The following is a 17,500-nucleotide window of genomic DNA, read 5'->3' as shown; positions in this document are numbered from 1 at the left end:
TTTCTATACCCCCTCACTACTTCATTTATACCTGTACTCTAACTTCTTGTAACTATTCTGCTGAAGAGGACTACAGATAGTAGTCGAAATATACAGTTTTCCCTGTACTTCCGATATTATTTCTCCGATAGTGGGTTTATAGTAATATGATATAATATAATATAATATAATATCATATAATATAATATGATATAATATAATATGAGATAATATAGTATAATATAATATAATATATAATGTAATCTAACATAATATATCATATAATATAATAACATAACAATTAGCATCGATACAGAATGCATATATCAGTAAAATTATAATAAGAATAAAATACATGATTTTTATAAATGAAAATATATATATATGAAAATAAATGTCACCGTGATGTTTTGTTATGTTATAAAATCCCCGCGTTATGTCGGAGCTGTCCTGGGGCGTCTTTCTATAGCTGCATACCTCGCCGTGTATTCTGTCCAATTTATGTCTCCCACTTTTTGGTTTATGTTGGGTTTGGTAGCTATGTGTAATGCTTCAACTGTTTTTCTTCTTCTCTTTGTTAATCCTTTTTCAACCACTTCTGATTGTGGCCAATCGGACATATGACCTTCTTGTTCTATGTGTCCCACCATGGCGTTGGAAAGCCTGTGGTATTTTAGGTCTGCTTTGTGTTCTTTGATCCTGGTCATAAGCCCTCTGTGGGTCTCACCATAGTATGATTTATCACATTTGCTGCATGGTATCCTATATATAACGCTTGGGTCGTTAGTTGTTTGTGTCGTTGTTGTTATTAGATTTTTAATTTTCTTTCCTGCTTCACTGATTATTTCTAGTCCTAATGGTCGTATTGTATCCCCCAGTGATTGTGAGAAATCGGAACCTGGTATGACAAGGTATCTAGTTTCTTTCTTGACCACTTTTTCTTTTCGGTGCCTGATACTTTTTTTTATGTGGATATTAGCGCCTCTGGATATTTTAGTGCTCTGAAAGTTTTTGTAATATGCAGAATTTCTTCGTCTAGAAACTCTTTTCTGCATATACTTAGTGCCCTAAGAAAAAACCCAATTATCATTCCTACTTTGGTTCGTTCATTGTGTGCGCTGTAGAAGTGTATTATGTCGTCATTGTTTGTTGGTTTCCTGTATAATTTGAAGAGTACTTTGTTTCTCTGTCTGTGTATCTCCGTGTCTAGGAAGGGTAAGTGACCGAAAGACTCATTCTCCCTTGTAAACTGGATGTTATTGACTACCTCATTAAGTTTATACATAATATCACTGGTGTCATTTTCCGTTGGAAAAACGAGTAGGCAGTCATCCACATATCGGAACCAATGTGCATCTTTAGGGATAATTTTACGATAGTGGTCTCTTTCTAACACCTCCAAGTATAGAGACGCAGCCACTGCACTTAATGGTGACCCCATAGGGAGGCCGTCTAACAGGTGATATTCCTGGTCTTTGAATCTGAATGAACGGAACCCAATGTATTTTTCTATTACTTGCATGTGATCTCTTTTGCAAACTGCTAACTTCGGCCCAGAGTAACACTCCTCTGAAGAAGCTATTGTAAGCGAAACCGGTCAGGAATAAACTCGATATTCAGATAAAGACCCGTGTTTCCCCCTCCACCTTTCCCATAATTTGTCCCAATGTCTCTTTCTCTCTCTCTCTCTCTCTCTCTCTCTTTATATATATATATATATATATATATATATATAGATAGATAGATAGATAGATAGATATTGGAAGAAAGTATACGCTGGACTCGTGGTAGCAATAGGAAATGTACATAAATAGGGGACACCTGGTACACTGGGACAGGTCTCCCCAGTAACCGTTATATTCCAACGCAGGTAGAACATATAAAAAAATAATAATAATAAAAAATATAATGCAAAATGTGTAATACCTCCTTAAGATAAACATTCAAAGAGTTTACTATAGAATAAATAAGAAAATACAATGAAGGTTTATCAAAATTCTACCCGCTGCACGTTTGGCCGCACTACAATGCACCCCGTGAAACAAATGTCCCGCGAAGCATGCATTGTCACAAGAGTCCACACTAAATTAAATAAGAAAATATAATAAAGTATGAAAAATGCCCCCCAAGATTGGGTATAAATGCTGCACGCTGGGATGTGCCACAATGCACCCGATAACTAAAACTCACCACGCGGAACAAATGTCCCGCGAAGCATGCACTGCCACAGATCCCAGAAATGGTAACCGTAAAGTAAACCAAAACAGTCCCTCACCGTTAATAAATTAAATAAATAAAATTACATAAATAAAAATAAAATGTTAATAATACAAAACACACCAAGAAACTCATTGCCGTCGTGTTAATAAAACAAATAAAACACACAACATAAACAAATTATGACGCATGCTTCCTCTCCAGCCTGTCCTTCGCTCTCTTATGAATTGGATTTAAAGTGATGCATCTGTTGACACTATTATCGTCACTAGACCAAGCTTCCAGGAATAATTTGACACTTTTTCCGCTTCCTCCGTATTTAACTTCCACATTCTGCCCATCCATCTCGTGTCCCGTTTCCTCGCAGTGTCTTAAAATAGCCGAACTCATGTCCCTCCTACCGACAGCCCTCTGGTGTTCTAGCAGTCTGGTCGCTAATTCCTTACTAGTTTCTCCAACATAATGTGTCTCGCAGTCCTTGCACCTAACGTCATACACCACCCCTATTTGGTCCACTTGGCTCTCTGTGTCCTTAATTTTGGCCAGGGACCTATGTAGTGTGTTCCTAGGCTTGTGTGCTATTTACACACCGTGTTTTCTTAACACTATTATCGTCACTAGACCAAGCTTCCAGGAATAATTTGACACTTTTTCCGCTTCCTCCGTATTTAACTTCCACATTCTGCCCATCCATCTCGTGTCCCGTTTCCTCGCAGTGTCTTAAAATAGCCGAACTCATGTCCCTCCTACCGACAGCCCTCTGGTGTTCTAGCAGTCTGGTCGCTAATTCCTTACTAGTTTCTCCAACATAATGTGTCTCGCAGTCCTTGCACCTAACGTCATACACCACCCCTATTTGGTCCACTTGGCTCTCTGTGTCCTTAATTTTGGCCAGGGACCTATGTAGTGTGTTCCTAGGCTTGTGTGCTATTTACACACCGTGTTTTCTTAACAATCTGGCCGCTACCTCAGATGCCCCTTTCAAATAAGGGACCGTCACCGGCGGCGCATCTGGTCGTCTGTCGTCCATCTTACCCCTCGGTTGTCGTGCCGTCCACATTTTCACCACCGAATCGGGGTATCCGTTGTCCCTAAACACCTTCTTCAGGTGACTCCTCTCCTTCTTGCTATCGTCCGTGGAACACACCTTTTCTATCCTAGACCACAGGGTTTTGACCACACTTCTTTTGTGCGTGGCCGGATGACAGCTGTCATAGTCCAGAAGCCGGTCTGTATTGGTGTCCTTTCTATACATCCCCGTTGTCAGAGTAGACCCGCTTCTCGTTACCATGACATCCAGAAATGGCAATCGTCCGTTCTCCTCTTTCTCAATTTCAAACTGGATGGCTTCATTCTTTGTATTCAGTCGCTCGAAGAAAGGTTCCACCTCTTCTTCATAATGACAAATACGTCATCAATGTACCTTACCCATAATTTCAATGAAGGTGATGCATCCTCCAATACCTCCTCCTCGTAGCGCTGCATGGCCATTTCCGCCAAAACCACCGAAATCGGAGAGCCCATAGGTGTCCCAACCTTTTGATGAAATATTTTGTCCCTGAACTTGAAAAAGGTCGAGTCCAGACACAAATCGACTAGCCCCATCAACTCCTTTGCCGTCAGTTTGTCTTATCTAGGAATTCGCGACTGCTCTCCACCGTTGACATAGCAGCCTGCCTTATCAGACCTTGTGGTAATGACGTGAAAATAGCTTTAACGTCAAACAACACCAAGCAATCATACTCTACGAAGTCCGCCGAGTTGCTAAGCATCCTCTCTGAGCTTTCCACTAGTGGCCTCAGACGTTTGGCCAAATCCCTCGCCAAGTTGTAGGTAGGCGAGCCCCTGAAAGCAATAATGGGCCTTAGGGGTACCCCTTCTTTGTACACCCTAGGAACTCCATAAAACTTGGGGATCGTGGAGTCTCCCGGTCTCATCCTGGCCCATTCCCGTTCCGTAATTAACCTCGCCTCTCTTAATTTCTTTAATTCTCCCTCCACTTTTCTCTGCAATCTAGCAGTGGGGTCTACTGGCATCACTTCGTAAGTGTTCTTCTCCTGAAGTAGTGTCGTGGCCTTACCTTCATAGTTGCCCTTGTCCATAACCACCGTCGATCTGTCTTTGTCACTCGACAGTATCACTATGGACCAATCTCGTGTCAAGCTTGTCAAAGGCTTGGTCTCCTCCGTAGTGAGATTATGACCCCGCACTGGTCTCCCCAGTGCTCCCACTATGCGCATCCTTGTGCCCTGTTTGCCTTCCTCACTGCACGTCATCAAATTGACTCCTGTTTCCACCGCAGCCAGGAATTCCTCTTCTCTCACACCTCCTTGCATGTTGAAGTTTAAACCCTTAGACAAGACCTTGGTCTCGGGTTCACTGAGTGGTCTACTCGAGAGGTTCCTAACCCACCTTTCCGGCTCCTGCCGCGTAGTGTCTAATAATCTATCCAATTTGCGATCTAAGACTTTCCGCTTGGCTTCAGCCTTCGATCTACTGAGGCTGGTGATTTTAGCTGTAACCTCGTCTAACACAGCATGGTCCAAGGACTGACCGAGTAGACGTTGGTGTTCTTCGATCTCGATGCCCAGCCGGTGTAAAGTTCCGTGGTGATGGTCCATAGCACATTTGAGCAGTCTGTGACCACAAGACTCTAAAACCTCCCTTGCTCTCTTGCTGTTTACTGGAGATTTAATCCTGGCAAAGTTAGGTAAGACTTTCCGGTTGTGGCAAATAGTGCAAAAACGTAGCTGCTCTCGCACTATACTCCTCTTGATTTCCTTGGCTTCCCACTTCCTGACTATGTTGAGCAGTGCATACTTCGCGGGACATTTGTTCTGCGTGGTGAGTTTTAGTCATTGGGTGCATTATGGTACGTCCCAGCGTGCAGCATTTATACCCAATCTTGGGGGGCATTTTTCATACTTCATTATATTTTCTTATTTGATTTAGTGTGGACTTCCTTTTTTACATGTTTATTATATTGATATATTATACATTCTTCTTCTTGTTCTAATTTATTTGATCTGTGACAATGCATGCTTCGCGGGACATTTGTTCCACGGGGTGCATTGTAGTGCGGCCAAACGTGCAGCGGGTAGAATTTTAATAAACCTTCATTGTATTTTCTTATTTATTCTATAGTAAACTCTTTGAATGTTTATTTTAAGGAGGTATTACATATTTTGCATTATAGGTTTTTTTTTCTATATGTTCTACCTGCGTTGGAATATAACGGTTACTGGGGAGACCTGTCCCAGTGTACCAGGTATCCCCTATTTATGTACATTTCCTATTGCTACCACTGTATCACCCTGAAGACGAACCCCAGACAGAGTTCGAAACGTCGGAATAAATTGGCGACGAGTCCAGCGACGAGTCCAGCGACGAGTCCAGCGTATACTTTCTTCCAATATATATATATATGCTGGTAACCACATCCTCAGGGGATTTCTGTGTTTCTGTGTTTCTGTGTTTCTTTTTCTTAAGTGGTTACCAGCATATTTCTGGTCACGTGTTCAAGTGATTTATTTGCAAATATATATATATATATATATATATATATATATATATACATATATATATGTATATATATACATATATATATACATATATATATGTATATATATACATATATATATATACTTATATATATATGTATATATATACATATATATATGTATGTATATATACATATATATATATACATATAAATATATATATATATGTATATATATATATATATATATATATATATATATATATATATTCTGGGAAAGGCTGCGGGGAAACCCCGGGTCTTTATCTGAATATCGAGTTTATTCCTGACCGGTTTCGCTTACAATAGCTTCTTCAGAAGAAGCTATTGTATGCAAAACCGGTCAGGAATAAACTTGATATTCAGATAAAGACCCATGTTTCCCCCTCCACCTTTCCCATAATTTGTCCCAATGTATATATATATATATATATATATATATATATATATATATATATATATATATATATATATATATATATATATATATTGGTGAGACGAGACTGCTGTCCTACTGGTACCATATATTTTTTTCCAATAGTGCCTATCACATGGTCATATTACCAGCGACTAAAACGGCTCCCTCCCCCCTTGTTCATCTGCCAGTGAGAATATGGTAAAGTGTGAGGCTAAATACAAACAGGGGTTCTGTGTCTTCTTTATTTACCTACTGTGGTTATGGTGGAGCGAAATGATTATTTGTGAACTAAGAGGACGGGTTACCTTGTTTGCAGAAGTGAACGTACTGCACTCTTGGTGTGTGACCGACATGGGTAGCTTGGCTTACTGGACGCCACAGCCAATCATCTCCCTGACTAGCAACCACGTGACCCAACATGGGCAGCGTGAGGGCGGGGCTTGCATCGTTGGGCTTGCTTGTCGATACATGCAAAGGACAAAGGGACAAGTACACTCAACTCAACACAATCCCTCCCCCACCAACAAACAACCAACGTTTCCACAATGTGAAAATGGTGAGAGGAAAAAATAGGTGCGTGCGTGTCGTAAGATGACAACTCAAGTGAGTAGCAGCAATATCACGTTCCATCGGTTTATGCTAAGAATTTTGACTATCACTACAATAAATATTATGATTAGTATCAGTACCAATACCATCATTATTGTTATTTATTTCAAATGATTATATTTATTTATCTATTTATTTATTTATCGATTTACTTATTTATCTTTTATTTATTTTGTTTGTTTATTTTTGGTTAGGGTGGATAAAAAAGACGTTCTACTACTTCCACCCCCCGTGGTGCTCCGCGCCGGAGCTCAAGCACTCAGGTTGCCGCGGTACTCCGCGCTGGTGGCCTGTTCCTACAGGACCTGTAAAAATCGACAGCGGCAGAATCCTTGCCTATAGGGGAGTGAGGGAGTTAGGATATAATCTTATTATAAATACCAACAACAACTACGATGGTAGAGAGCCATAAATACCAACAACAGTTACGAGGATAGTGAGCACCTTCGCGCAATTTATAACTTAAACATAATATATAAGGTAGCTATCAGTGACGGTATGTTGGAGGGTCACTACCAGTGACGGTAGGTTTGAGTTTCTTCTCACGTGTGGGGAACGCCATTCCTGCATTCATATTTTTGCACACTGAGAGGCTACTTAACTCGCTACCTTTGAGGTAGGTAAATATTGTGTTTCTTATTCGCTACTATCTAGTAGGTCTTATGGTTTCTTCTCATATGTGGGGAACGTCCTTCTTACGTTCATATTTTCACACACGGAGAGGTTACTTAACTCATGGTTAATGTTAATGATACATTTATAATCGCTACCCATGGGATAGATAAATAATAATTAATTTATGAATCACTACTATCTAGTTCTTATTTTCGCACACTGAGATTTTTCCTTCTTGTTTGATCTTGTCTGTGTGGACACAGAACTCCCGGGCTGAACGGATATGTTTAATGCGGTAGACGACGTAGTTAACCCTTTTAATCACTTTATAAGGGCCGTGGTACAATGGCTGGAGCTTCTTGGTCACCCCTTGACTGGGCCTGGAGGTGGCAAATACTCTTAGTGCAACTTGTTTTATTCTCGCCCTTGGCCTCCTTGTGTGTCTATCTACGGTCGTTGCTTTGAGGAACTTTTGACAATGCTCGAAGCAAGTATTAGCTATCACCACGGTTTCAACTGCCATATTGTCGACAATGTACCAAAGGGTGCTTGGCTTTAGGTAGAACGGTGTCACGGTGAAAAGAAGGAAATGCGGGAAATCTCGCAGGACTCTGTGGTAGGCCGAGTTGTAGGCCAGTAACGCCAGGGGGATGATTTTATTCAATCTGTCTGGTTGTCCTGGACAAGGGACCGTAGGATTTTAACGATGGTCCAATTCACCCTCTCAACTATTCCATTGCTTGGGGGAGTGATACGGCTTTATAGTGTGGTGTTTGATGTTTGCCATTACCAACAATGTCTTGAACATTTCGTTCATGAACTCCCCCCACCCCACCCCCGTCTGAGATCACTTGCCTATGGGCGCCATGTATGGACAGTACATGGGTGATGAGAGCCCGAGCCACTACCCGTGTTCCCTTGGAATGTATGGGCACAGCGGCCAAGAAACGGGTTAGGACATCTACCACCGTAAGGATGTATTTTGCACCATCTAAAGTGATGGGTAACGACTTATGAGATCAACGTACACTCGAACAGAATTGTCACGCCAGGAAACTGTCTGAGCGGTGCTGGGAGGTCATGTGAGGGCTTGCACGTGATGCAAATTGTTTTTCTTTACGAATGCCTTTACATCCTCCGACATCTTTGGTCAAAAGGCAAACTTTTGCAGCAGATCAAGATTGACTTGGACTCCTCCATGACTTACCACTGGGAGAAAATGGGCAATGCGCAATGCCTCTTCCTTAGCTCCGTCAGGGATTACTAGGCGTAGTTCTTCTAACTGATATGCATTTGCGCTCGAGTGGTATAAAAGTCCGTCCGAGAGGAGTCGAAACTCCTTGATTGGCACTGTTAAGCGAGGAACCTTGGGCTCTACCGTCGTGGCTCCCTTGAGATAATTGTTTATATTTCCCCAATGAGTGTGTTCATCCGGATTGCTAGTTGCTCCCATTTGACGTGGTCCTCCTCAATGTTTGAGTTTCTCTGATTACCCGTGGTTATGGGCTATGAAGGCGTCCGTAGGGTGGTTAGCTCCCCGTATTCTAGAGACCGCGTCAGCGACGATGTTTAATCGCCACGGGATATAATTGACTTCGAGATCGAAATCAGCGATCGCCATTTGCCATCGGAGAATCCGAGTGTTTGTGCCCTTAGCAGTGAAGAGCCAGACCAAAGGCCTGTGATCGCTCAGTAGTCTAACCGGGTATCCCATGATCAGAGGTCGATTTACGGTGAGACCGTAAACCGCTGCTAACGCTTCTCTTTCAACGGTACTATACCGTCTCTCGTGCTCATTTAGAGTGCGACTGAAACAGGATAACGGCCGTCTCCTACCTCCCTCGTCCTCCTGTTGAAGCACGCCCCCAATTGCCGATACAGGGGCATCTGTAGTGAGTAAAAAAGGTTTTGCAAACTTGGGATAAGGGAGAACCACCGTGCTGGATATGTGGGTTTTGAGAGACTCAAACGCGTACACCTGAGCGCGTGTCTATTGGCCAAGCTCGAGATCCTTGTATTTCCTAGTTAGGCCACTTTTTGTCATATCTACTAAAGGTTGTGAAATCTCTGCAAAATTTGAGATGAGTTTCATATAGTACCCCGCTAATCCCAGGAAAGAGAACAGTACTTTCTCACACGATGGCTCGAACCTTCTCTGGTTGAGGCTTAATCCCGTCCTGTGATAATACATGCTCTAGGTAGGCAAATTCTCTCTGGAAGAAATGACACTTCTCCAGGCTCAAAGAGAGATCTGCATCCTGTAATCTCCGTAGGACATCCTCAAGGTTCTTGAGATGGTCGTCCCAAGTGATTCCAAGAACAATGGTATCGTCCATGTATACCTTCGCGCTAATCCCTAACAGCCCATCAGTACCTGATTTATCGCCCGCTGAAAGCATGATGGGGTGTCTTTCAACCCAAAGGGGAGAGATGTGAACTCGTAGTGACCCTCGGGCGTCGAAAGCGCAGCTTTCTCACGGCTGCTCTCCAACAGTGGGATCTGGAGATACCCGGATTTAAGATGCAAAAGGGAAAACATGATGCTGGCACCGAGACTCCGGAACATCGACTTGATATCTGGCAGTGGGAGCCTATCATCTACGTGTCAATGGGCAGGACACTCTTATTAATTATAAATTGTAGCAGCACGCTACCACTGCTAGTGTCCCCAAAGCGTACACATCATACTGTTTGTAAAATTATTTTTCTGCATCAATTTATCATACAAGTCTTTTAAATTATACAGTATGTTTCAAAAATTATATATAGTACGAGGATCACTGTTGTATTGTTCAATATATTTATATCTAGATTTATTTGCATACTTTGTTCATAGCTTTAATTATTTACAATGTATTATGTATTTCATGGCGGACGGGTTGATAGCAAGAAGTCCCTAAATATAACACGCAGTTTGAGCTACTCCTGACAACGAATAAAGAAGATTTCTACATTTCTGATGAGTAGAGCCGGGCAAATACCGCTAATTTCAATGCCGGAATTACCGGTAAACAACAATGCTATTACCGGTAATTTACCGGTAAAAGACTTGTGAGGCAGTAGTGACGTCCCAAGTTCGAGTCGCCTTTATGACTTAAATCTAAACAAATTTCATCCTACTATGGTGTGTAGTCACAACTCAATTTTTGTAACGTCGTCACTATAAAAATCCTGCGCTCCGAGTCGTTACTCCAACTCTCGTGGGCGGGGAGTAGGGACGGGGTGCGTGTAAGGTCACAGCATTACCTCCTCTCCCTCAGTGCATAGGCCTACGCACCAATCCCCCCCTCCCCCTCTCACACTCCACTTCCGTCTTTATGTAAGTGCAATTTCATACAAAGAATATATTTTTCACATAGAAACACAATTTCATAAAAGAAAAATAATTACATGCATCATTTTTACACATTACACATAAAAATTAATTTCCAAAATCACCCATTTTTCATTTAGTCAGGACAAAGTTTTTTTTGTACAATTGAGGTTTTAAAGGTTTTGTGTGAGATGAATTGACATATGTAGGTCATTTTCATAATGTTTTTTTTTACCAAGTTCCTCTTATATTAGGCTCAGGAACACATAATCTCAACCCTTTGAATTTCTGTCAAAGTTTTTTTAAATTGTTCATAGTTGTCATTTTTATACTGGAATTACGTTAATTTTGTATTAGCAGGACTCTACGATCCCTATATTTATATTATAGTACCTTTAAATGGACAAAAAAAACACGCATATATATATATATATATATATATATATATATATATATTTTTTTTATTAAGTTGTTTTTTATTGTACAATTGAGGTTTTAAAGGTTTTGTGTGAGATGAATTGACATATGTAAGTCATTTTCATAATGTTTTTTTTTACCAAGTTCCTCTTATATTAGGCTCAGGAACACATAATCTCAACCCTTTGAATTTCTGTCAAAGTTTTTTTCAATTGTTCATAGTTGTCATTTTTTATACTGGAATTACGTTAATTTTGTATTAGCAGGACTCTACGATCCCTATATTTATATTATAGTACCTTTAAATGGACAAAAAACACACGCATATATTTTATTTTAATTTTTTATTCTGTGTATCCATTTGGATACATGCCCACCGGAATCGCCAGCGCGCGCCACCTCCACCAATCTAGGGTAAGGCTCGCAAATATTAGTTACTTAAAACTACGCGAATAATAATTACATGCGTATCACTAACAAAATATGATTTTTGAATAACACGTTACCTTGCGTCGTAGAGGCCACTTCAATGGGCACAGTGTTAATCCACCAGAATCTTTGATCGTCTCTGCCCGCTTGTTCTTGTCTCTGCTTTCCGTGAGTCTGTTGTGGTATACTGTATTCCCTGCCCCAACCCATAGCTTATATATATATCCTTGTCAGTCATCACTCGTGCGAGTCTGATAAGTGTATTTGTGAACTTGTTTGTGATTAACTCCAATACAAGTACAGTACAAATAGATTGTAACATGCAGATGGTGTCTTTCATGAGCAACTGCGTACATTTTTGTAAATATGCATATATTAATAAACATTAAATATAAAGTTAAATATGAAGATCTGGTAAGTGTGGAAACAGTGTCTCTCCAATCTCCCCGTTCTGTGAGCTTTCATGTCCGTTCTACAAACTACAACGTGCCTTATTTCCATCCTCTTTCACTTCCGCTAACTATTTTTTAAACAGGCAGACTGAAAACCAGGCAGACTGAAAAGTTTTCGAGTAGTTTGACCACCTCTTCATTTCAAGATCACATAGGCTGACTAATCGAATACGTACATTTTGCACTGAACCTCTGCGGGCCGAGATGCGAACAAAACGATCTAGCACGTCTGTTCATTTTCATATTCGAATACGTACATTTCGTACTGTGCATTTGTGGGCCGAGAAGGGAGCAGGACGATCTAGCACGTTGAATACGTTCCTGTTAATTTTCATCCTACGTAGGGCCGTCAGTACTGTCACTCAGTACCACCAAGCCGAAACGTGCTTACCGCTCTCTGAGTATTATGGGATAGCTTCTCGGTTAACGGAGCCTAAACGGTAGCAGATTTTTTGCTGGTAAGCTACCGTCAAGGTTGTTACCGATAAAACCCGTAACTACCGGTAGCTGCCCACCACTACCGTCACTCAGTACCACCAAGTCGAGACGTGCTTACCGCTCCACGAGTGTTTGGTATAGCTTATCGGTTAACGGAACCTTAACGGTAGCAGAATTATTGCCGGTAAGCTACCGTCAAGGCTGTTACCGATAAAACCGGTAACTTTACCGGTAGCTGCCCACCACTACTGATGAGTTGTTCGAGCATCATCAAGATACCGTTGCTCAAACTGACTGAGAGGTGTTCGATCCAAATAACTGAACTGTTAACATGGCCAACCTACCTATATCACTATGAGCGCTGTGAAAAATATGTGGACAATATCTACATGCTCTCTAGGCTCGGCAGTCATCTTGGAGTGGGCTTCCCTCTGCACGAGAAGTTATTTGACTGGCTGGTAATGGTACAAGGGCCTAACCGGCCTTCGTCTCTCGCATGACCTGCGCAACCACAGGCGTGGCAAGACGTGCTTTGCAGGCCGCAAAGGCGAAAATAGCATGTCTCGGTAGAGTGGCCCAGATTCCGACAATGGGTGTATTAGGGACGCCACCTGTTTTGGATAGAGTGCCGGCGGTTCCGTTTCCACGTGTTTCTGTGTCCTTCGGCACTGTGGGGAGTGTATATGTCTTCCTCTCGAGGGGTTTTCTATTCCTCGCGAATGGCTCTCTTGGCCTCCAAAATTGCATCGTTTGGAGGTGAGACTGATTTTCCTAATGAGACGCCTTGTCTCATTGAACTGTTAGTGACCCACCGTCAGGCTTTGGCTTTGCCTGGTGATCCATTAGGACTTACAGATCGTGTGGTTCATAGAACTGATCATCAACCAGGTGAGCGTCCTATTTATGTTCTTTCTTATAGGTTGCCTCACTCTCGTCGGCTTGTTGCACAGTCCTTGGTTGACAACATGTTACGTGATGGCATTGTACAAGAATCTCATTTAGAGTTGAATACCCCCTCTTCCTGTTTCCTTAAAAGGATGGATGTTTTCGTCCTGTTATTGATTATAGCCGAGTTAACGAGATGACTATTCCTGTACTAAGTGACCTTTTTCAGTCATTTGGCACTGGCAATACGGTGTTCACCACCTTAGACCTGAAAGCGGGTTTTTGGCAGATACCCCAGGAGGAGAAGTCTCGTAAGGTCGCAGCTGTCTCTACTCCCAATGGGCATAATGAATGGCTTCGTTGACCCAGGGGTTGCGGAAATGCTCCCTTGACTTGCCAGTGCTTGATTAACTCCATTTTTCATAGTCTAATAGGCAACGGACTTTTTGTTTATCTGGATGATTTAATCTTAATTTCCAAGGATGTGGAGAGCCACTTCACTAAGTTGTCAATAGTCTTGCAACGGTTTGCTGATGCTGGATTGAAACTCAATTTGCCCAAGTGTTCTTTTCTTAAGTCTAGCATCCAATTACTAAGTCATGTTGTTGACAAACATGGTATTCACACTACTGATGATAAAGTCAAAGCGGTTAGGGACTTCCCTATACCTAAGTCAGTTGAGAATGTACGTTCTTTCCTTGGTCTGGTAGGGTACTATCGTGCAATTATTAGGAATTTTGCTTCAATTCCTTACCCACTAACACGTCTCCTCAAGAAGGATACCTTCTTCCAATAGCGTGAGGTTCATCAGGAAATTTTTTATTTCTTGAAACTTGCACTTACTGAAGCCCCTGTGTTGGCGTTCCCAGACTATAGCCTTCCCTTTACTATTTGAACAGATGCTTCTGGTACAGGTATTGGAGCTGTACTTATGTAGCAGGTAGACGGATGTAGATCCCATGTTCTTGCATATGCTAGTCGCATTCTGAACAAGCCTGAGTCTCGTTACTCTGTCACTCATTTGGAGGCCTTGGCAGTGGTATGGGCTTTAAAGCATTTTCGTGGTATCATTTTTTGATATCCTGTTACAGTCTACACGGACCACACTGCTGTCACTCGACTTTTTCAAGGCAAGAATCTAACAAGTCACCTTGGCAGATGGTTTCTCACGATTGAGGATTTTAACCCAACCCTTAAGTATATTCCAGGGCGTGCAATGTTGCTGATGGACTTTCACGAAATATCCCTGTTGCTGCTGTTACAGTAATTGACAACTTCCCTCTGACGGATCCAGCCAAAGTTCAGCGTGAGGACCCTGTTTGGTCTGCTGTTATTCATGCTTTGGAGTCTGGTGATGATACAGCCTTACCAGATTTACCTGTTCCCCTGTCCCAATTTTTCTTGCAGGACAAGATTCTCATTCGTAATGTGGAAGTGTTTGAGCAGGATATGGCACAACTAGTGATCCCTGACTCCCTAGTTCCTGTTGTTCTGTCCATTGCTCACAATGCCCCTCAGACTGGCTATGGCACGTAAGAGGTATTATTGGCCAGAAATGCGACTAGACATTACCTCTCATGTAGCCCAATGAAGCTCTTGTGCCCAGAACAAAGGTTCTACGCACACTGCTCCTATCTTAGAGCACCCTACTACTTCTCGCCCTTTCCAGACTATGGCTATAGACCTTTTACAACTACCTCGTAGTACTCAGGGTTCTGTGTATGTCCTCGTGTGTGTGGACCACTTTCGTCGTTTGTAATATTGGCTCCCTTACGTAACAAGTCTGCTCCAGTAGTAGCCCATGCTTTAGTTTCTCATATTTTTTGTCCATACACTATTCCTTCAGTGCTCCTTGGTGACAATGGTTCGGGATTTAGGAATGATGTTTTAGCGAGCATTTGTGAGCGTTACGGCATGACACAAACATTCGTGACTGCTTACCATCCTGCATTCAATGGTCTTGTGGAGAGGACGAATAGGAAGATTTTAGACGTACTCAGGCACGTTGTTAGTAACCTTCATAAATCTTGGGAGGATCGGCTTCCCCATGTCAGTGCTTGTATTAACAGCACCACTAATGTCTCTACCGGCAAGATGCCTCATTATATTATCTATGGAGTGGAAAAACGACTTCCGTATGAGGTGTTTGATAGTCCTACTCGTCCCCTTTACAATATTGAGGACTATAGCCAACTTCAAAGTTACACTTTGCATTCTATTTATAGTTCTATTAGGAGTCAACTTGATGTTTCCAAGGCCAAGATGTTGAAAAACCAGCATCTATGAGCTAAGCCTGTTAGAATTAGCATTGGGGATCATGTGTATAAAAGTATGCCTGATCGACAATCTAAGCTCAATTGTAGATTTGTAGTTCCCTTTTTGGTGACGCAACAGTTACATCCTAATAAGTTCAGGATCTTTGATCCTTCACAGGGACTGAATGAAGTGTTACAGGCGGATAGGCTTAAGGTTACGAATGTGGCTATCCCTGCATTCACCTGGCCTCCCCCAATGCCCCCAGTACAAACTATGCCTTGTATATCTACCCATCATAATCATAATCTTCGTTCTAGGGGTACTGTATCTACTTGAACTGTATTTGTGTATTGCTTATGATGTATTCATCGTGTCTTATATTCTTTGTGATATTCACCATTTTTGTTTCCTTTTCTTAGGTATAATGTGTAGCTATTGTTTAGCTCTTAAGTATAATGTCTTGAATTGCATTTTATAATGTTTAGCTATTAAGTCTCATGTCCCAGACGTCCTGCAATTGCTGTGTTTTTCTCGTGTTTAACTAGCGCCAGTTCCTTTGTGTAGTTCTTGTGTTTGTGTACAGTTTCTTTCTGTATTTCTGTAGACTGTAACAGGATATCAAAAAATTATACCACGAAAAAGCTTTAAAGCCCATACCACTGCCAAGGCCTCCAAATGAGTGACAGAGTAACGAGACTCAGGCTTGTTCAGAATGCGACTAGCATATGCAAGAACATGGGGTCTACATCCGTCTACCTGCTACATAAGTACAGCTCCAATACCTGTACCAGAAGCATCTGTTCAAATAGTAAAGGGAAGGCTATAGTCTGGGAACGCCAACACAGGGGCTTCAGTAAGTGCAAGTTTCAAGGAATCAAAAATTTCCTGATGAACCTCACGCTATTGGAAGAAGGTATCCTTCTTGAGGAGACGTGTTAGTGGGTAAGGAATTGAAGCAAAATTCCTAATAATTGCACGATAGTACCCTACCAGACCAAGGAAAGAACGTACATTCTCAACTGACTTAGGTATAGGGAAGTCCCTAACCGCTTTGGCTTTATCATCAGTAGTGGAACACCGTATTGCCAGTGCCAATGGACTGCAGAAGGTCACTTAGTACAGGCAAAGGGTAATGGTCAGGAATAGTCATCTCGTTAACTCGGACGAAAACATCCATCCTTTTTAGGAAACAGGAAGAGGGGGTGTTCCACTCTAATTGAGATTCTTGTACAATGCCCTCACGTAACATGTCGTCAACCAAGGACTGTGCAACAAGCCGACGAGAGTGAGACAACCTATAAGAAAGAACATAAACAGGACGCTCACCTGGTTGATGATCAGTTCTATGAACCGCGCGATCACCAGGCAAAGCCAAAGCCTGACGGTGGGTCACTAACAGTTCAATGAGACGAGGCGTCTCATTAGGAAATTCAATATCACCTACAAACGTTGCAAGTTTGGAGGCAAAGCTACCCGTGTCACTCACTTGTGGAGACTGTAGCACAGAAGCTGCAATGATAGGAGGTGAGTCCTGGAAAGTATCAACGTCAACTATTTCAAAGGAGCCTAAGTGACTGCCAGGAGAGTGTGATAGAAGCACCTGTGACGTTGGTCACTATAGCTGTGGTAACATGATCCTCGTGCACAGTGAAGTCCCTTCCAAAGCAAGGCGAGAAACACGAACAAAGTCAGCTGAGATAAAACATCAGACCCAATTGGAACACCTGAAATGCGCACCTGGGCTCGAACTGCACTTGAAGGTTCAATACAATGCTCTCCAACAACAACAGCAGCACAAGAAAGAATAGGAAAGGTAAAGTGAGGAAATCCCTTCGAAGGCAACTGAACAACCTGGTTATGCACAAGAGGGGAGTCATAAATGGAGATTGGCCTATCTGTTGCAGGAATAACAAAATTACAGAAAGTCACTACAC

The 17,500-nt window shown here is 42.0% G+C and overlaps 1 protein-coding gene across 1 annotated transcript; it reads right to left on the bottom strand.

Moving 5' to 3' along the window:
• Positions 1 to 3,815: 3,815 nt before the first annotated feature.
• Positions 3,816 to 7,466, bottom strand: LOC143027396 (uncharacterized). The gene is made up of 2 exons (XM_076188680.1): positions 7,461 to 7,466; positions 3,816 to 5,033 (listed from the first exon to the last, which is right to left on the bottom strand). Exons 1-2 carry the CDS (start codon positions 7,464 to 7,466, stop codon positions 3,816 to 3,818), a joined length of 1,224 nt encoding a protein of 407 aa, XP_076044795.1.
• Positions 7,467 to 17,500: the final 10,034 nt, after the last annotated feature.

This window comes from Oratosquilla oratoria, chromosome 8 (genome assembly GCF_046742065.1).
Source record: "Oratosquilla oratoria isolate Oo_2021 chromosome 8, ASM4674206v1, whole genome shotgun sequence".
In the NCBI taxonomy this organism is placed as follows: Eukaryota; Metazoa; Arthropoda; class Malacostraca; order Stomatopoda; family Squillidae; genus Oratosquilla; species Oratosquilla oratoria.
The sequence above is the reverse complement of the archived record's forward strand: the minus strand, read 5'-3'. Positions and strand labels throughout refer to the sequence as shown.